Genomic DNA, 20,507 nt, shown 5'->3' with positions numbered 1-20,507 from the left:
AATATGCAGTGGCAATCGGCACGCTGGGCGCCATCCCAAAAACACTAGGGGAGCACTTGAAACATCTTCAGAAGGCAGCCCTGCTGGGATCTGCACAAATACTACGCCGATACATTACACTGCCTAGGCCTCTGGGTGAGGCTCGAATTGTAATGAAGGCCAGCAACCAGCTAAAGATCTGGCAGCTGTGAAATCTACCGTAATAATATTATTCAGTTTGTCAAGATTATAGGTTACACCGCTACTGTAAATTAAAATTCTAGCTGACAAGATGGGAAGCTTCAATGCATTAAAACATTAAAAAAATTAGGACTAGGAATTATGGAATTAGAAAATAATACAAGCAAACTATGTCAAGATATATAAACAATGGAATAACTCACAAGGTATGAAATGCATGCAACATGTTCATGGTAAATCCTTTCATGTCATTATATATGCAGGTGAACCACTGGTAGAGCAAAATTAATGTGATCTAGGTTTGCAGGTAGAGGGGAAAACTTTTCATTGCAGCCTGAAATAAAATTCTGTTTAGTACATGAATAACCTAGTTCATTTTTGGTCTAGAGATGTGCCTGTGGTGGTTTAATTTGTATCGGTATGAACTGACACATGGAAGAAGCTGTGTGCTTAGCCTTTTTCAACATTTATTCTGCTTTGTTCTTATTAAAAACATTTTGTTGCATTTCATTCTTCTCCCCACTTCTTCAGCAATACTGGGTTTGAAGCCATGCAGCCCAGTCTTGTACACATTCTCTTAAAAAACATGATAACCACCACACTGGCACAGCTCTTTTAGCCTTAATGGGTGGCAAAGGCAGGTACAAGATGGATACCTGGCTTGGTTTAACTTTTCCTACTGGGCCTAAAAGCTACCCTGGAAGGCCAGTTTCATTTAGAGAAATTCCCTCAAAACAGTATTCAGTAGGTATTTTAAATAATAGGACATGTTAATACATGGTTTGTTATTAGTATTTATCATAATGCAGAGGTATATTCTGCTACCCCCCTTGGAGCACTTGATTGACATGTCCCAGCTCAAGTGCAAGTGTTACAAGCATAAAACTAATAGCCAGGAAATGTGCCCAAGCAGTCTAAAGCATAATCAATCATGAGGCATAGAAGCTGTTTTAATATAAGCAGGCAACTAAAGGGACAACATTAAAGCTTCAAGTTTAGCCTAGCACATAAATGCCACCAAGAAAGGTACCTGGAGAACTCAAGAGGGAAGGTATTCTTAAGATGAGTTGCTTCACTTGGATATTATGATACTGAATATAATATTTTCATACTTGAAGTGAGTGTATTCACTCTTAATTTGATAGCAAATTAAATGGCTGCTAGAAAACCATGATTTGTTCAGTACCTGAATGTACACTCCACATGCCCAAAAAAGCCATTGGGAATGTACCCTAGTTTATGTAAGTCATTCATACTGGTACTTTTTATTCGAGCACAATGATAACAATTGTACAGGTTTTTGAGTTTTCCAGAATTAGGCTAAATGTGGCAAAAGATCTCAACCAAACAGTTGGTTAGTTCAACTCTGAATTGCAGATACCCATATTTTTCCTCCCACTTTTTAGGCTTTGGTTTTAAGGCCGGCTGCTATTCTGTTTTCAGAGTTTCCATGCTTTCCCTCCCCAGTCCTTTCCCCCTACACAGAAGGCAAGGGCTGACGAAAGTAATGCAGTGACAATAAGCATGTCCTAAATTTCCACACCTCACAGCAGTTCATATGCTGGAGATGGATTGCTGGTGCAACCACAGGGAGGGGGGCTACAGGCTGAAGCTGTAAAGCAGGGAGCCCTAACCTTTGTTGAGCCTGTGAGCATCTTTGGAATTCTGAAGCGGCATGGTGGGTGCAGCAACAACAGAAGGCCAGCCACAAAATGATTGCCACAACTTCAGTAACACTGCAGATTCTCATACTGTGGTGGCAGCTGCTGCCAAGGCAACATTTTAAAAAATCTTCACAGCCAATTCAATCAATAGAAGCCTTGCTATGCAAAATCCCTATGTCGCCCCATTCATTTTCTAAAAACACCATAGCCGCCATATTGGGGACCCCTGCTTAGGTGTGGTAGCTGCTCTCACACTTTCCTAAATGATTCAACTGACCATTTTTTCACATGATGCTACATCCTGATATGTTGGCAGAGTTTGTTCAGTGTGGTGGATCTGGTGATAGCAAGATGTGGTTGCTTCACATGCTCATGCGATCGGCTGTCCGATTCATCTTCTGCCATCCTAACATTTGAATGTTTGGAATGTCTTTGTAGCATTTTGATGATTCATTGAACCTTTCTGATCCAGAAAAAGTTGCTTTTTAGGCACTTGATACAGTTGTTTTTCTCTCTCTCAAGCCACATAGATTTGGGTCTGGCTGATATCTGGGAAAACAGCATATAACAATCCCTTGTAAACTACCCCAAGTTCCTCCGGGATACAAATATAAGAAAGAATTAGGTGAAAATGTACTGTGCTATTTTCTTAATAATTTGTGAGCAATCTTTCAACAAGATTTTTTTTAGCTCCAAGTTAACACTCGGGTACGAATTGAAATTTACGTGAAATTTGTTGACATCCTTGCTATTAAAATTATTGAATGTTTGAACCCTAAATTGCCCCTGTCACAGAAAATGAAGAAAAGACAGGAAATCTTGATCCCTATTGCTTCAAAGCAGACAAATGCAAAATGATCCCTCAAATATGATGGGATAGAGAGATTTTTTTCTGTGCCACTGTCCCCAAGCACTATAAAGGTTTGATTCAGTCCTAAAGAGAAGTTGGAACGTCTGTTCTTGTGTAACTAATACTGACTCAGGTAAGGAGCTACCATGCATTACTAATGAGAGAACTCCAGCCAAAACGTTGCATGCAGCATTTCCAAAGAGCAAACAGACCTGACGGCAACAAGGAAACTCCATATTACTTGTTTATCCTTTTTTTTAACTTCACTTAGCAAATTTGCAAAGAACCCTGAAGAACATTCACTGTTAAGATGTCATCATAGTTAAGGGAAACAATCTGGATACTTTCCATTTAGGGAAGCTAGATTGAAATGAACATTGTGAGAAAAGTCAATTTCATGATACCGTGGAACATAATTTGTGTTCACTTTCTGCTGTTTTCCTTAAAAGGTAAGGATTTTTCATTTTTTGTTTTGCTACGTTATTCATATTTAAAGTATTTCATTCAGCAGAGTTGCATTTTTCCTTTCTTTTGAATCTACTATTTATTTCTGTTTAAAAGTCGGTTAAAACAAAGAATGTGTGTTCTGTCTATGATGATTTTGAAGCTTTTAAAATGCTGTCTAAAGAAACATTTTGGTTTAAAAACAAGACTTTTTTGTAGTCTTTCTGATAATTTTTTTCCTGAGCTTTTACGTAGGGACCATTAATATTTGACTTACTATAGAATAATTCTTACCTGTTGTTGAAATATTCATCTGTCACATTAATAGTAGTACTCTGGATAGTTTAATGTGTTTGGTAGTGGGAGAGCCCTGAGCGCAAAACTATTATATTTCAAAGCTTCAGTCTTTTCATAGGACTAGCCTCTGCTAGGTAAGTAAAGTTGGAAATGCAGACAAATCAAATAGATAAATAATTTCCATCTTTATTTGAAAAGTATTTAACTGGAATGAGTCTTTAGTGTTTTTGTTTTCAAAAGTACACAGTAGTGTGTTGGTCTTTGGGGTGAAGTCCACAGAAAAGGATAAAGAGACTGAAATTTGTTCTGCCTTCTTTTATCTAATAGGATCTGTTTGTGAATTCTCTCTTTTGAAAACTCCACGGTGAGTCTGCATTCATCATTTCAGTTATATGTTAGTACATACAGCCAAACTGCATAACATTACGCTGATTCACTGGATGTTTTAAGAAAAAAGATGATCTTAAGAATTTGATTTTTAGAAGAAGAATTAAGGATCAGCCAAAATGCATTTCTTAAATAAAGAAAACATTCCTGTATTGTGTGAGCATAAAATGCAATATACCGTTTGAAATAATGTGTTTTTGATATGTTTGAACTGGATTGAACTGGAACAAAAAACGTTGCATTAAAAAGAGCAAGTTAAAATTGTAATATTTTAAACTGATTCTCGGATATATTCTCGGATATTTCAGTTTGATTTGTACTTTTTTAGGAAGTAGTCTTTTTGGTGCACATAACCAAGTGTTGGTTCTGGTGGCTTTTCCGAGCTGTGTGACTGTGGTCAGGTGACCACCAGACCACAGCCACACAGCCCGGAAAACCCACCAGAACCAGTTGAATACGGCTGTGAAAGCCTTCGACAATACAAGCAAAGTGTAACATCTCACCACATCTATGAATTTTAACATCTCACCAAATCTATGAATGTTTAATTATCCTCATTTGTTCTTAGGCATGGGTAAGAAAGCCCATATGGAGAATGCTGTTTCTGATAAAGATGATCTAGGCATCAGTTTATGTTCAGGAAATTAGTAACAGTTATTCTGAATCTTGAAACCATCCATTCTGTTCCTTTAATAATAACTTCTGTGGGAAGTTGTTTCTAATATCAACATATTAGAAGTGTGCAGAAGTGTGAAAACATTGATGGTAGGTTATAGTGGGAGATATAGTGGGAGATACAACAAATGACATTTGAACTATAACATACTAATTAGCATGCCATTTCTAAAAACAAAAATCAGTCTCCAAGGGAGTTTACATGAAGCTGCATGAATCAGACATTTGGCCTAATAAGTCAGTATTGTCTTCTCTAACTGACAGTGGCTCTCTAAGTCTCAGGCACAGGTCTTTCCTATCACCTGCTTTCTGAGCCTTTAAACTGGAGCTACCAAGGACAGAACCTGGGAACATCTGCATACAGAGAACATGCTCTACCACTCAGCCACAGCCCCTCCCAGTTAACGTATACTTTGAAAAGTGTGACCACTTGTGCACTTGATCATTCCCTGTCATTTTATCCTGCAAAACATGTATATTTTCATATTGCACCATTTTAGCAATACTTTCACAGAAACAACATTGGGTGGGGCCTGCTAAACCACCCAGTTTATACTTTGCCTAAGAAGCATCCCTCATAGAGTATACCTGCACAATAAGCAACTTATTTCACTTGTTTTTAGGGGCACCATCCAATCCTGCATTCATGCAGCAGTCTGGTTTTCATATTTAGCTCTGGTCAGTTCTGATCAGTTATTCAGTGGAGATGTAGAAGTAGTCTTCACTTCCCATTCCAAATACCTGATGGGCGCTAATTAGAATCTTTAATGAACATTATACCTGTTTAACTCCTGATGGTGAATTAAACAGAAGAGTTGCATAGGCAGATAGGGTTGCCAGGTTCACCTTGGCTGCCAGCAGAGGATGGGGGGTAGGGTTGTCAGATCCAGGCTGGGAAACTGATGGGGATTTGGGGATGCAGCCTGGGGAGGACGAGGACCTCAATGGGATACAATGCCATAGAGTCCATCTTCCAAGCATCCATTTTCTTCAGGGGCTAACAAGACATGAGCTGTAATTTCAGAAGGTCCCCTGGTCCCACCTAAAGGCTGACGTCCCTAATCACAGATGTAATTGCCCATTCACCTAGGGAAGAAGATGTAATTGCCGATTCATGTAGGGTTCTATGTGCTCATGACTTTCAGCTGATTTGGGGTGATGTTCATCTTCATTTGAAATAGAAAAGTATTCCTTTTTAGACATCTGAAAACTGTCATACTTTCATCTTTTTTTTCTGTAGACCTCAGTGTATCTGGTGATTAATAAGGGAGCTTAATAAGGTGCTTAATAAGGGAGGTATAAAGGGGGGAGTGGAGCAATGTGAAAAAGAGTTAATCCAAGAAAAGTGCTTTGATAAAGTGAGAGAAATCAGAGCCAAAACACCCCACCCTTGTTTATTCAGGTTGCCTCCAGCCCTTTGATTGTACAAGATTCTTTTTGTTTTCTTCTAGAAACGACTTTCATGCGATTCGTCCCAAAAGAGATCTCTTAGCAGCTAAGGTAGGTTATACCTCAAAAGAAAGGGAAAAACCCACATGCCCACTCCTACTGGTTGCAAGGGGAGTTTGCTATCCTCACAATGAAGTCTTTGTAAAGCAGAATGGAAATGGTGATAGCAAGTCAGGGGTGAGGTGGAATAGCTTTTCCTTACCTGTTTTCCTGCAACTCTCAAAATGCAAACCCACATTCATTCATTCATTCTTTGCAAATCACTTCTTGAATTAATTGCCCCAACAAACTGACGCACATCAAGTGGAAAAAGGGGTCTTTCACTATTATCTCTTTCCATGAGAGCAAACAAAAAGGCTCGGAATTTTGTTAGTACTTGGCAAATAGCACAACCATGAAACAGTAGATGAGCTGTTTTTCAAATGATGACCCTATTGTGACAGCTTTGACTGAGCTTTACAACAGGTTCCCAGGATAGAGTTTGTACTTGTGAAAACTATTCCCCCTGGTCCAGTGCCTCACTTCGCTTGAGATATCTGAAGTCCAGCAGCAGACGTTACCTTTGTCATGTGGTTTTAATGTATAGTTCCCTTTTCTCCCCAAAAGAATAGGGATCAAATAGCCTTCACTGAGGTGCACATGTTTCACTGTATGCAAACAAGTCTAGCCAGAGAACATAATCCAGGTTGTACATGAAATCCAGGCAGGTACATGAAATTCCAGCGACTACCTAGCCATGGGGTCATATCTTAATTCCTACCAGGAAGTCTTCTCTATAAAAGAATTCGATCTTATATGAATTTGAAGAAGGAGGAGGAATTGGATTTATGTCCTGTAAGGAGACTCAAAGGGGCAGACAGTCTCCTCCCCCCACCAACACCCTGTGAGATAGCTGGGGCTGAGAAAGCTCAGAAGAACTGTGACTAGCCCAAGGTCACCCAGCTGGCGTGTGTTGGAGTGCACAGACTAATCTGAATTCCCCAGATAAGCCTCCACAGCTCAAGCGGAACAGTGGGGAATCAAACTCGGTTTGAGCAGGAAAAGCAAAAGATTCTGGTGGAAAAAAAGGATAATACCTTCCCTGTTTTCTGACTGTAGTAAGAATGAAAGTTGCAATAACTTCAGAAATAGAGAATGCCATAAACATCAATACAGTACCACCCCTCCCAAAAATGTACAGGGTCAATATTGCAGTCCTAATCAGTTCTGATCAGAATGATACTGAAGTTGCCTTAAAGTGGCAGAGTGTGGTCTTAAGATTGCACTGGCAAAATACTCTTCAACAATTTTTCCAACTGCAACCAATTTTCCTATCTCATAAATACAATCCATTGTATTTGGTGACTGTATCACCACTGAGAAATCATAAACTATATATTCTTACCATGTAGAAATGCATTTCTTCTTCAAAACATGATCCACTGACCAAAGCTACATTAAGGCTGCAAATCTAAGAACACTTTCCTGGGAGTAAGCCCAGTTGAATAACATGGGACTTTCTTTTGAGTAGACCTGCATAGGCTTGCTCCAAAAGCCAATGTTATATTTTTAGCTCTCTTAATAACCCCATTATTTTCCTTCATGAGGGTGTCTAATTCGAATTCCTCAGTCCATGATGCTTCAGGAATCTGAGTCTCTCTCTTCCAGCAGTTTCACCTCTCAGGTGAGGCACAGCCTGGGAGCTGTGGTGGACCGGGCAGTGTTATCCTTTGTGTGTATGAGGGCTCGGAGCTGCAGCCATCCTGGCAGCATTGTAGGAACAAAATAAGTGTTGGGAGAGAATAATAGGTTGGGGAAGAGAGAGAAAAGTTACAGTAGGCATGGGAGAGAGGGATAAAGAGATAGAGAGAGAGGAGTGGCAGTAGGCATGGAAGAGAGAAAGAAAGTGCCTGTAGATGTAGTGAGAAGGATAAAAAGAGAAAAACAGGTATACATAAACTAAGAAGAGTGGGGCCTTGGGGAGAGAGAGAGAGAGAGAAAGAATTAATTAATTAATTAATTAATTATGGGAGACGGAAATAAGGAAAGATGTGGGAATGGGACAGTTGTTTCCACAAGTTCTTTGAGGGTCTGCGCTTGTCTTATATTCTAATAACGAAGTCAAGTATCTTTGGATACTTGAATCTGGTGACTGAAGCTGTGACTGAGCAAGACAAATCTTTCTTCAAACTTGAGAAGTGACTCCAGGTTTGTAGAAAAGTCTGAAATCTTTAAAAAGGCATTAGGAATTTAAAAACCTGAAAATGATAAAAGAAGCACCCATAGGTTTAAGCAATGGATTCCCTCCGTGACTGTTGCTAGGCAACCACAGATTTCAGTCTTCCTTCTGAAGGTAAAAGGAAGGGGAAGAAGGCAGAACCCACTGAAGTCTTATTTTGGCCTTTTAGGGAAGACTTACTGAGGGGAGGTCTGGCTAGGGTTGCCAGCTCCAGGTTAGGAAATTCCTAGAAATTTTGTGGTAAAGTCTGAAAGGGCAGAGTTGGGGAGGGAAGAGGCCTCAGCAGGGTATAAGGCTACAGATTCCACTTTCCAGAGCAACGATTTTCTCCAGGATCAGAGATCTCTGTTGTCTGGAGTATGGTCATAATTCTTGGAGATCTTCAGGTCCCACCTGAAGGTTGGCAACTCTAGGCCTGTCAACAACCTTTGGATGAGTTGATACCATCTGACTTTCATGACTCAACTAGGCCTGGCAGCTTGCCACTGTTCAACAGCAGCCACCCTATAAAAGACACTGTGGAGTAATAGTTTAGCGCTTCTGAGAGACCAAGATTCAAATTCTCATTTTGCTGTGGAAACTTGCTGTGTGATTTTGTGCCTGTCACATACTTTCAGCCTAACCTACCTCACAGGGTTAATTGTGCAGATGAGAATGGGGAGAGGAGACTAATATAAGCTGATTTGGTCCCCACTGTGGAGAAAGACTCTAGTTTCCAAGATAGTGGCATCAGAGGGGAGGAGATAGAAAATTTAAGTCAGAGGGGCAGATAAAGGTAGGGTGGCTGTTGGGTGGGAACTTGGGAAGGGAATAGTACTGCCAAGTCCGTTGGAAAATTCTTGGAGATTTGGGAGGTGGAGGCTGGGGAGTGTGAGATTTGAAGAAGATTGGGACCTCAGAAGGGTATAATGCCCTAGACTAAAGCAGCCATTTCCTCCAGGGGAATTGGTGTTGCCAACTTCCAGCTGAGGACTGGAGACAGCCCTGAATTAAAACTGATCTCCAGGTGACAGTGTCAAAGACCTAACTCAGTCTTTCAGTGGCAGCAATGTTGAGCCCTGGATTCTAAACCAGTCTTCCAAGACACAAAACTGAATTTTTATATTTTTATTAAAAGAAAGGTTGTAAAATGAAGATTTCAAAAATATACACTGAACATAAAATCATAAAGTGCATTTCAGATACACAATAAAGCAACCAAACTGAAGCTTACTTACTAGAAAGTATACTTACAAAGAAAATATAATAGAAGTTTTTAGTCCATATACGAAGTTCCTCAAGTGAAGTAGAGGCAAAGCATAGGCAAAGGAAAGAAAATCGATAATATGAATGAAACTAATTTATACTTCTAGCTGGCCACATCAGTTAATCATCCAGTACCCAATCAGGTTACACAAAAGTCAGAACTTTCTTGAAGAAGAGCACATCTTTCCCCCCCTCTCTCCAAAACTGAAACCTATCCAATTAAGAAACCAATTGCCTCTTGAAGAAAATAATAAGGGTGATCTCGGGGGGGTGGGGGAGAGTTAGCCCTATTTTATAATCTGGCGTTTGAGCAAACATGCTAGGACAAGGTTGTCCTTTGCATTTCCTTCTTTCTCAAAGTCATATCCACATTTTGTCTTACTTGGATGTAAACCTATCTGTGTCCTTTGTGAAGGAAGTGTGAACATGTCTGGTATACTGCAGATATTGTCATTTAAGACTGATAAGTCTGCTGATTTCCAAAAAGAAGATGAACTGTTATAACCCTTGCTATAAAAGGATATGTGTCTATTCTCAAAGATTTTCTAGTTGGGTTGTTTCCACCCTCTGCAACTTGTTGTTGTTTTCATTATCAAGAAATGTATTTCTGAAATATTTTTTTTTTTCATAAATACAACAATGCACCAGAAAAAATAACTCCCAAGTCAATTTCCAGGACATGTCCAATATATATTTCAAATATAAAATACAATAGAAATTGTACTATATAATATATGTATGTTTCTTTTCAGTACTGCTTAGTTTTTGTAGTTGCTATTTTCCTGAATTTTGAATTTTTTCAATGTGTTCATTGTTAAAATAATCAAGAGTTTTGGAACTCCCTGGCATATGATCTTTAGGAAAATTCTAGATAATTTACTTCATTAAAAAGAAATCTTAATCTCAATTTATTTATTTATTTATTTATTTATTTGATTTGATTTGATTTGGTAAACCGCCCTACCCCCAAAGGTTTACAATCTGTGCATTGATTTGTATTACTAACTGTGCAATCCACATGAGAGGGGCAAAAGAGTTGTAGAAGTGGTGTGAGGGCACACTGGTGTAAATGCCAGTGAGAAGGGCACTACCACTCCTGCACCTGTGCCAGCACTGGTGGGGGCATTCCAGGGGGTGGAGACAACTGTAGTTGGGTTCCTGTGGCCTTTCAGCCCAGAAACACTCCCTTTGGTTGGTGTAGACTTGTATCAGCTGAAAGTGTGGTGTAGTCCATTGGCCTGCATAAGGGGTTTGCAGGGGGGCTGGAGATTGCTGCTGTTTTTCTGGTTTCCTGCACTGCCTGAAACTCCTATAGAGGTGGTACAGCTGTGGAGGTGCCATCCCTGCTCCCCCCCCCCCACTTCCATGCATTCAGTAGGATTGGCTGTAATGCAAAATTTCTGGTTATGCTAGAGCTCTTATGTAAGCAGAAATGAGAGAAAAAGATTATGATAACTGTTTCTGCTAAATCAAATTTGTTGTGTATCCACTTGTGTATCTGCTTGCACAAAATCCATAAAATCCCATACAACCAATATCTGGATGCTATAATATATAACTGCACAAAATCTTGCACAAGCAGCATTTATGTTTCCATTTATCCATTGTTGGATGCAAGGTTAGAAAGCAATCCTGAGCAGGTCTACTCAGAATCCCATGAAAGTCCATTTAATGGGACTTACTCCTAGTTCATTATTTTTAGGATTATGCTGTTAGAGAGGCATGAACACTATGCTTTTGTTTCCCTGATAGATTGCAGAAGTTTCTTCTGAGGCTCGTGTTAATGAGTCCTTTTCTCAGGATCAAAATTCATCAGGAGGTAAGTACTGTAAAATATCGTTGCCTCTTTTACTTTTTAAAAATATTGGTAAAATGATCCACATTTTTCATGCATATTTTGGATTTTTAATGCACGCTCATGCACATGATTGCATATTTTCCTGTTTATGTAATTCCTTCCAACAAGCCTTTAAATTACAATCTTTGTATTTCCATGTTCACTATTCTGATGTAAGAATACTTTCCAGCGTCTCTAGAACCTTAAGGCTAAAACGATAAAAAGTAAATTCCCTGTCAGGAATCAGATAACACAGCTTACCAGCCCCCATAATCTCCATGTAGGAATGCTAGCTTCCAGGTGGGACCTAGGGATCCCCCAGAATTACAGCTCAACTGCAGACTACACTGAACAGTTCCTCTGGAGAAAATGGATGCTCTGGAGGATGGACTTTGTGGCCTTGTACACTGCTGTGGTCCCTGTCCTTCCCAGGTTCCATCCCCAAATCTCCGAGTTTCCCAACCTGTTTTATGGGTTGAATCTAGACTAAAATTTTCAGTGGCAAATCAAAGACTCAATATGAGAATTATCCTCATATGCAGTCTTGAAAACTTCAAAGATACATCACCGAAAACTTTTAAAGGGAGAAACAACATATTGCCAAAATTGGCAAGCAAAGCTGAGTTCATTCATTTACTTAAATCAGTGGAATGTAGCCTAGACCTGATGTCCCTGGGAAAAACTCTGCAAATGGCGGACAATAAGGAGAATCAGCAGTGGCACAAAAGCAGCAAAAATGAAAGTCAGAGCTCTTTACAGTTGGGTGGGAAAAATAAAATGTTCCCTGCACAGCAAAAAGGAAATGTTTTGAAAACATTCCAGATAAAAAGTCGCTAGTTTAGCATTTTCCAAATAAAATAAAATGTTTTCCAAATGTTTTGAGCAAAAAACTATGTGGACATCCTGCAGGAAATGTTTTATATTCTGATTTCAAAATGTTTTATGTTGCTTGAAATGTGTAGGGTCTGATGGGTTAAATCTTATTTTTTTCTCTTCAATGTGCATCCTGGTCCAAATTCCTCATAGGTTTTAGGTAGGCCAGATCCCAGATCAGTCAGTGGCTGCGTCTTCTATGGCAGTGGTTCTCAACCTGGGGGTCGGGACCCCTTTGGGGGGTCGAACGACCCTTTCACAGGGGTTGCCTAAGACTCTCTGCATCAGTGTTCTCCATCTGTAAAATGGATAAATGTTAGGGTTGGGGGTCACCACAACATGAGGACTGTATTAAAAGGTTGCGGCATTAGGAAGGTTGAGAACCACTGTTCTATGGCCATTTTAAAAGAGTTTCCTTGCCCCCCCTTTTTGCCTACCAGTCAGTATTGGGGGGGGGGGGGCAGCAGTGTCTTTCCTAGCATTAAATTTAAATGCAGCCTTTCACTTTTTAATAATACTTTCTCTTAGAATTTTTATAGTGCATTTCAGAATCCAAAATCATCTCAGTAATATTTACAGTAGTCTAGCAATGTAAGCTATTAAACCACACATTGCTGAGTGCGGGGGCGGGGGGGGGGGGGGGGCGGTGGTGCCAACGGGATAGTGGCTTGTTTAAGGACATCCAGTGAAGTCAAAGTTTGAGCCAGTGTAACCTCAGCTTGTGGGTTCTGTGGGGCAGTACTTGGAATGAGTTGCAACAACAATTTTTAAACAACAAAATGGTTTACTTTTCTGTACAATTAACACTTTTAAAACATCAACATTTAACGTTACAATTCAAGGTCCTGTTCAGGTTGCATTTCAAGTCCTTCTATTTACAGTCTACTGATATTGCCAAGTCCAAATCTTCTTTGCAAGTTGGCTGGCTCCTGAAGACTCCAAGGGCTTGATGAACAGGTTGCAACATGATGAAGGTCTCCAGGAGAACTCTCACCCATTACAACCACAACCCTGAAACAATAAGCCTCCAACATTTACAACATAGCAAAACAACAACTACCTTCCCAGTAGTTCTAGCAATGAAATTGCTGAGGTGTTAAGGGCTTATAGAAATCAAGGTCCAAGTCTGGTAGCCTTTAGCCTGGCCTTCTGAAGCTCACTTGCAGCCTCTCTGCTGCTCCGAGGTCTCCACCCCCTTACTGGGTCAACCCATTCTGGAGCCCAGCTACATTCTGGGCATGGGGGTTACATTCTCCCCTAAAATTCTGTCGTCCCGACAGTAGTTGCAATACAACTTTTGAAATCATTGCACAATGATTTCCCCAGAGACTCCTGTGGAGGAACCACATTTGGTGCATCTGGTGCAGAACATTGTCTTTCATACCAAGGATTTCCAACTGTTCCAAACTTAGCTGCACTGGAAGTTCTCAAAACTTTCCAGCAATCATTTTGCAAATTCAGCAAAGCAGTTTCCACCCTAAGAAGGGATGGGGGGTTGCAACTGGAATCTATCGCTGTGCTACTGCCAAGCAGAATCATATTAATACAAATTCATATAGCGAACTTGTCACAAAACAGTTATATGGGGATCAAGCCCCCAACTTGCTGTTTGCATTGCAGAAGCAATTTATACTTGCAATATCAAGCCCCACGCTCAGTTTGAGCCATTTGTAACTCTCGGCTTGGCCAAGGGTTCTGGTAGGGGCAGTACTTCAAGACCAAGGGTTGCTATCATCCTCCTAATATTTCAAGTCCGTCTATCAGTCATCTGATCTCTCAAGTCCAAATCTTCTTTTGCAAGTTGGCTGGCTCCGCGAAGACTCCAAGGGCTTGATGAACAGGTTTGCTGATGAAAGGTCTCCAGGAGAACTCTCACCCATTACAACCACAAAAGAAAACCCTAAAACAATAAACTCCAGCATTTACAACATGGCCATAAAACAACTACCTTCCCAGTAGTTCCGAAGAAGCTTGAAATTACCTTAATAAGGTGTTACGGGCTTATAGAAAATCAAGGTCCAAGTCTGGTAGCGCTTGCTTCTTACTACTCAAGAAGCCTCTCGAGTCTCCACCCCCTTACTAGATCCTTCCATTCCGGGCCAACCCATTCATGGAGCTGTGGGGGTTACACCAGCACACTAATGTGGAGTAATGGTTAGAGCTCTAGGTTCCAGTCCTTAATCTGCCATGAAGTTCTTTTTGGTAGTGAATTTAGGCTGAACACACTCTTTCAGCCTAATCTGGCTCATAGAATTGTTGTGTGGATAAAAAAGCGAAAGTGAGATCCATGTCAGGAGCTCTGAGCTCTGTGAAGGGGGCAGGGACGGGGGGGGGGGGGCGGCAGGGAGATAAAAATGTAATAGATTGCTCAGATGGATAGAGTTGGTTTTGGCATTTGCGACTGTTGTTGCATGGGCCTATGCATTTCATTTCTGAGAGAACTCTAATTCTTGAACAACTGGCTGTTTTTGCTATGTAGGTTCTTGCTCTCAAGAATGCCTTAATGGAGCTGTTTGCACAGATGCTGGAGTATGTGACTGTGAAACATTTCAGGCACAAGGTGAAAGGTGCCAAATTGGTAAGTATCATTGTTATTAATGTTATTAGTGTCCTATTAAGATGAGACAGTCAGTATAGCGTAGTGGTAAAGAACAGCAGACTCGTTTCTGGAGGACTGGGTTTGATTCCCTAGACCTCCACATGAAGCCTGCTGGATGATGCTGGGCCATTCTCCAAACAGTTGTCTCCAAACTCTCTCAGCCTGCATGGAGGAAGGCAATGGCAAACCACCTCTGAAAGGTTTCTTGCCTTGAAAATCCCATGGGGTTGGCATAAGTCAGCTGTGACTTGATGCACACAGACACATACCAATTAAGTCAAGATATGAATAGTTGTTTTGTTAAAATGTTAGAACTTGTATTACATTTGCAATTGCTCCCAATTGGTGATTGTGGTTCAGATCTTAGTTTTGACTAGAACTTGGCATACAGTTTTGCATATGGCAGCTATTTCCTCCATCAACACACTAGACCAATTTTAATCATATTCATCTTAGAGTAAGGTCTGATTTACACAGATGGAAGCTTTTAAAATGTGGTGATGGTAAGTCAGTTGTGTGTAGCTGGTTGAACACTGAATCAGAGGTGGGGGGGTGGGGGTGGGGGGGGGGGGGGGGGGGGGTGGTGTGGGGGGGGTGGGGGGGGGGGGGGGGTGGGGGGGGGGGGGTGGGGGGGGTGTGGGGGTGGTGGGGTGGGGGGGGGGGGGGGGAGATGGGGGGGTGGGGGGGGGGGTGAGGGGGTGGGGGGTGGGGGGGGGGGGGCGGGGGGGTGGGGGGGGGGGGGGGGGGGGGGGGGGGGGTGGGGGGAGGGGGGGGTGGGAGAGGGGGGGAGTGAGGAGGGGGGGGGGGGGGGAGGGGGGGGGGGGGGCGGGAGGGGGGGGGGGTGGGGGGGGGGAGGGGTAGGGGGGGGGGGGGGTGGGGGGGGGGGGGGGGGGGGGGGGGGGGGGGGGGGGGGGGGGGGGGGTGGGGGGGGGGGGGGGTGGGGGGGGGGGGGGGTGGGGGGGGGGGGGGGTGGGGGGGGGGGGGGGTGGGGGGGGGGGGGGGTGGGGGGGGGGGGGGGTGGGGGGGGGGGGGGGTGGGGGGGGGGGGGGGTGGGGGGGGGGGGGGGTGGGGGGGGGGGGGGGTGGGGGGGGGGGGGGGTGGGGGGGGGGGGGGGTGGGGGGGGGGGGGGGTGGGGGGGGGGGGGGGTGGGGGGGGGGGGGGGTGGGGGGGGGGGGGGGTGGGGGGGGGGGGGGGTGGGGGGGGGGGGGGGTGGGGGGGGGGGGGGGTGGGGGGGGGGGGGGGTGGGGGGGGGGGGGGGTGGGGGGGGGGGGGGGTGGGGGGGGGGGGGGGTGGGGGGGGGGGGGGGTGGGGGGGGGGGGGGGTGGGGGGGGGGGGGGGTGGGGGGGGGGGGGGGTGGGGGGGGGGGGGGGTGGGGGGGGGGGGGGGTGGGGGGGGGGGGGGGTGGGGGGGGGGGGGGGTGGGGGGGGGGGGGGGTGGGGGGGGGGGGGGGTGGGGGGGGGGGGGGGTGGGGGGGGGGGGGGGTGGGGGGGGGGGGGGGTGGGGGGGGGGGGGGGTGGGGGGGGGGGGGGGTGGGGGGGGGGGGGGGTGGGGGGGGGGGGGGGTGGGGGGGGGGGGGGGTGGGGGGGGGGGGGGGTGGGGGGGGGGGGGGGTGGGGGGGGGGGGGGGTGGGGGGGGGGGGGGGTGGGGGGGGGGGGGGGTGGGGGGGGGGGGGGGTGGGGGGGGGGGGGGGTGGGGGGGGGGGGGGGTGGGGGGGGGGGGGGGTGGGGGGGGGGGGGGGTGGGGGGGGGGGGGGGTGGGGGGGGGGGGGGGTGGGGGGGGGGGGGGGTGGGGGGGGGGGGGGGTGGGGGGGGGGGGGGGTGGGGGGGGGGGGGGGTGGGGGGGGGGGGGGGTGGGGGGGGGGGGGGGTGGGGGGGGGGGGGGGTGGGGGGGGGGGGGGGTGGGGGGGGGGGGGGGTGGGGGGGGGGGGGGGTGGGGGGGGGGGGGGGTGGGGGGGGGGGGGGGTGGGGGGGGGGGGGGGTGGGGGGGGGGGGGGGTGGGGGGGGGGGGGGGTGGGGGGGGGGGGGGGTGGGGGGGGGGGGGGGTGGGGGGGGGGGGGGGTGGGGGGGGGGGGGGGTGGGGGGGGGGGGGGGTGGGGGGGGGGGGGGGTGGGGGGGGGGGGGGGTGGGGGGGGGGGGGGGTGGGGGGGGGGGGGGGTGGGGGGGGGGGGGGGTGGGGGGGGGGGGGGGTGGGGGGGGGGGGGGGTGGGGGGGGGGGGGGGTGGGGGGGGGGGGGGGTGGGGGGGGGGGGGGGTGGGGGGGGGGGGGGGTGGGGGGGGGGGGGGGTGGGGGGGGGGGGGGGTGGGGGGGGGGGGGGGTGGGGGGGGGGGGGGGTGGGGGGGGGGGGGGGTGGGGGGGGGGGGGGGTGGGGGGGGGGGGGGGTGGGGGGGGGGGGGGGTGGGGGGGGGGGGGGGTGGGGGGGGGGGGGGGTGGGGGGGGGGGGGGGTGGGGGGGGGGGGGGGTGGGGGGGGGGGGGGGTGGGGGGGGGGGGGGGTGGGGGGGGGGGGGGGTGGGGGGGGGGGGGGGTGGGGGGGGGGGGGGGTGGGGGGGGGGGGGGGTGGGGGGGGGGGGGGGTGGGGGGGGGGGGGGGTGGGGGGGGGGGGGGGTGGGGGGGGGGGGGGGTGGGGGGGGGGGGGGGTGGGGGGGGGGGGGGGTGGGGGGGGGGGGGGGTGGGGGGGGGGGGGGGTGGGGGGGGGGGGGGGTGGGGGGGGGGGGGGGTGGGGGGGGGGGGGGGTGGGGGGGGGGGGGGGTGGGGGGGGGGGGGGGTGGGGGGGGGGGGGGGTGGGGGGGGGGGGGGGTGGGGGGGGGGGGGGGTGGGGGGGGGGGGGGGTGGGGGGGGGGGGGGGTGGGGGGGGGGGGGGGTGGGGGGGGGGGGGGGTGGGGGGGGGGGGGGGTGGGGGGGGGGGGGGGTGGGGGGGGGGGGGGGTGGGGGGGGGGGGGGGTGGGGGGGGGGGGGGGTGGGGGGGGGGGGGGGTGGGGGGGGGGGGGGGTGGGGGGGGGGGGGGGTGGGGGGGGGGGGGGGTGGGGGGGGGGGGGGGTGGGGGGGGGGGGGGGTGGGGGGGGGGGGGGGTGGGGGGGGGGGGGGGTGGGGGGGGGGGGGGGTGGGGGGGGGGGGGGGTGGGGGGGGGGGGGGGTGGGGGGGGGGGGGGGTGGGGGGGGGGGGGGGTGGGGGGGGGGGGGGGTGGGGGGGGGGGGGGGTGGGGGGGGGGGGGGGTGGGGGGGGGGGGGGGTGGGGGGGGGGGGGGGTGGGGGGGGGGGGGGGTGGGGGGGGGGGGGGGTGGGGGGGGGGGGGGGTGGGGGGGGGGGGGGGTGGGGGGGGGGGGGGGTGGGGGGGGGGGGGGGTGGGGGGGGGGGGGGGTGGGGGGGGGGGGGGGTGGGGGGGGGGGGGGGTGGGGGGGGGGGGGGGTGGGGGGGGGGGGGGGTGGGGGGGGGGGGGGGTGGGGGGGGGGGGGGGTGGGGGGGGGGGGGGGTGGGGGGGGGGGGGGGTGGGGGGGGGGGGGGGTGGGGGGGGGGGGGGGTGGGGGGGGGGGGGGGTGGGGGGGGGGGGGGGTGGGGGGGGGGGGGGGTGGGGGGGGGGGGGGGTGGGGGGGGGGGGGGGTGGGGGGGGGGGGGGGTGGGGGGGGGGGGGGGTGGGGGGGGGGGGGGGTGGGGGGGGGGGGGGGTGGGGGGGGGGGGGGGTGGGGGGGGGGGGGGGTGGGGGGGGGGGGGGGTGGGGGGGGGGGGGGGTGGGGGGGGGGGGGGGTGGGGGGGGGGGGGGGTGGGGGGGGGGGGGGGTGGGGGGGGGGGGGGGTGGGGGGGGGGGGGGGTGGGGGGGGGGGGGGGTGGGGGGGGGGGGGGGTGGGGGGGGGGGGGGGTGGGGGGGGGGGGGGGTGGGGGGGGGGGGGGGTGGGGGGGGGGGGGGGTGGGGGGGGGGGGGGGTGGGGGGGGGGGGGGGTGGGGGGGGGGGGGGGTGGGGGGGGGGGGGGGTGGGGGGGGGGGGGGGTGGGGGGGGGGGGGGGTGGGGGGGGGGGGGGGTGGGGGGGGGGGGGGGTGGGGGGGGGGGGGGGTGGGGGGGGGGGGGGGTGGGGGGGGGGGGGGGTGGGGGGGGGGGGGGGTGGGGGGGGGGGGGGGTGGGGGGGGGGGGGGGTGGGGGGGGGGGGGGGTGGGGGGGGGGGGGGGTGGGGGGGGGGGGGGGTGGGGGGGGGGGGGGGTGGGGGGGGGGGGGGGTGGGGGGGGGGGGGGGTGGGGGGGGGGGGGGGTGGGGGGGGGGGGGGGTGGGGGGGGGGGGGGGTGGGGGGGGGGGGGGGTGGGGGGGGGGGGGGGTGGGGGGGGGGGGGGGTGGGGGGGGGGGGGGGTGGGGGGGGGGGGGGGTGGGGGGGGGGGGGGGTGGGGGGGGGGGGGGGTGGGGGGGGGGGGGGGTGGGGGGGGGGGGGGGTGGGGGGGGGGGGGGGTGGGGGGGGGGGGGGGTGGGGGGGGGGGGGGGTGGGGGGGGGGGGGGGTGGGGGGGGGGGGGGGTGGGGGGGGGGGGGGGTGGGGGGGGGGGGGGGTGGGGGGGGGGGGGGGTGGGGGGGGGGGGGGGTGGGGGGGGGGGGGGGTGGGGGGGGGGGGGGGTGGGGGGGGGGGGGGGTGGGGGGGGGGGGGGGTGGGGGGGGGGGGGGGTGGGGGGGGGGGGGGGTGGGGGGGGGGGGGGGTGGGGGGGGGGGGGGGTGGGGGGGGGGGGGGGTGGGGGGGGGGGGGGGTGGGGGGGGGGGGGGGTGGGGGGGGGGGGGGGTGGGGGGGGGGGGGGGTGGGGGGGGGGGGGGGTGGGGGGGGGGGGGGGTGGGGGGGGGGGGGGGTGGGGGGGGGGGGGGGTGGGGGGGGGGGGGGGTGGGGGGGGGGGGGGGTGGGGGGGGGGGGGGGTGGGGGGGGGGGGGGGTGGGGGGGGGGGGGGGTGGGGGGGGGGGGGGGTGGGGGGGGGGGGGGGTGGGGGGGGGGGGGGGTGGGGGGGGGGGGGGGTGGGGGGGGGGGGGGGTGGGGGGGGGGGGGGGTGGGGGGGGGGGGGGGTGGGGGGGGGGGGGGGTGGGGGGGGGGGGGGGTGGGGGGGGGGGGGGGTGGGGGGGGGGGGGGGTGGGGGGGGGGGGGGGTGGGGGGGGGGGGGGGTGGGGGGGGGGGGGGGTGGGGGGGGGGGGGGGTGGGGGGGGGGGGGGGTGGGGGGGGGGGGGGGTGGGGGGGGGGGGGGGTGGGGGGGGGGGGGGGTGGGGGGGGGGGGGGGTGGGGGGGGGGGGGGGTGGGGGGGGGGGGGGGTGGGGGGGGGGGGGGGTGGGGGGGGGGGGGGGTGGGGGGGGGGGGGGGTGGGGGGGGGGGGGGGTGGGGGGGGGGGGGGGTGGGGGGGGGGGGGGGTGGGGGGGGGGGGGGGTGGGGGGGGGGGGGGGTGGGGGGGGGGGGGGGTGGGGGGGGGGGGGGGGGGGGGGGGGGGGGGGTGGGGGGGGGGGGGGGTGGGGGGGGGGGGGGGGGGGGGGGGGGGGGGGTGAGGATGGGGGGGGTGGGGGGGGGGAGGGGGGGGGGGGGGGGGGGGGGGGGGGGGGGGGGTGGGGGGGGGCTATGAGATCTAAGTTTGAACCTTACAACTGGAGAGGGCCAAGGGGGCTTCTTCTTCACGAAAGGACTTTCGAGCCAAAAGCCATTGTGTGAGCATCTTCCTTTTCCCATGCCTCATTGTCCTGTAGATTGGCTGGGGAGCATTCTGGGAAGAGTTCAAAAGCGGCAGTCCTCTTCCGTCAGCTTTTCTTTCACTGTTGCAATTCCGGTGACTGTGGACTCTGCAGAGATTTTGAA

The 20,507-nt window shown here is 53.4% G+C and overlaps 1 protein-coding gene across 1 annotated transcript in view; it reads left to right on the top strand.

Moving 5' to 3' along the window:
- The first annotated feature begins 3,007 nt into the window (after nucleotides 1-3,007).
- Nucleotides 3,008-20,507, top strand: part of OTOGL (otogelin like) — a 145,599-nt gene continuing 128,099 nt past the window's right edge. Inside the window, exons 1-5 of the mRNA XM_048501557.1 lie at nucleotides 3,008-3,143; nucleotides 3,763-3,799; nucleotides 5,949-5,997; nucleotides 11,162-11,228; nucleotides 14,599-14,697. Coding sequence (XP_048357514.1) covers nucleotides 3,065-3,143; nucleotides 3,763-3,799; nucleotides 5,949-5,997; nucleotides 11,162-11,228; nucleotides 14,599-14,697 — 331 coding nt within the window. The 5' untranslated portion in view covers nucleotides 3,008-3,064. The remainder of the gene's footprint in view (nucleotides 3,144-3,762; nucleotides 3,800-5,948; nucleotides 5,998-11,161; nucleotides 11,229-14,598; nucleotides 14,698-20,507) is intronic.

The sequence above is a fragment of the Sphaerodactylus townsendi genome, linkage group LG06, assembly GCF_021028975.2.
Source record: "Sphaerodactylus townsendi isolate TG3544 linkage group LG06, MPM_Stown_v2.3, whole genome shotgun sequence".
NCBI lineage: Eukaryota > Metazoa > Chordata > Lepidosauria > Squamata > Sphaerodactylidae > Sphaerodactylus > Sphaerodactylus townsendi.
This window is presented reverse-complemented; position numbering and strand designations above follow the sequence as displayed.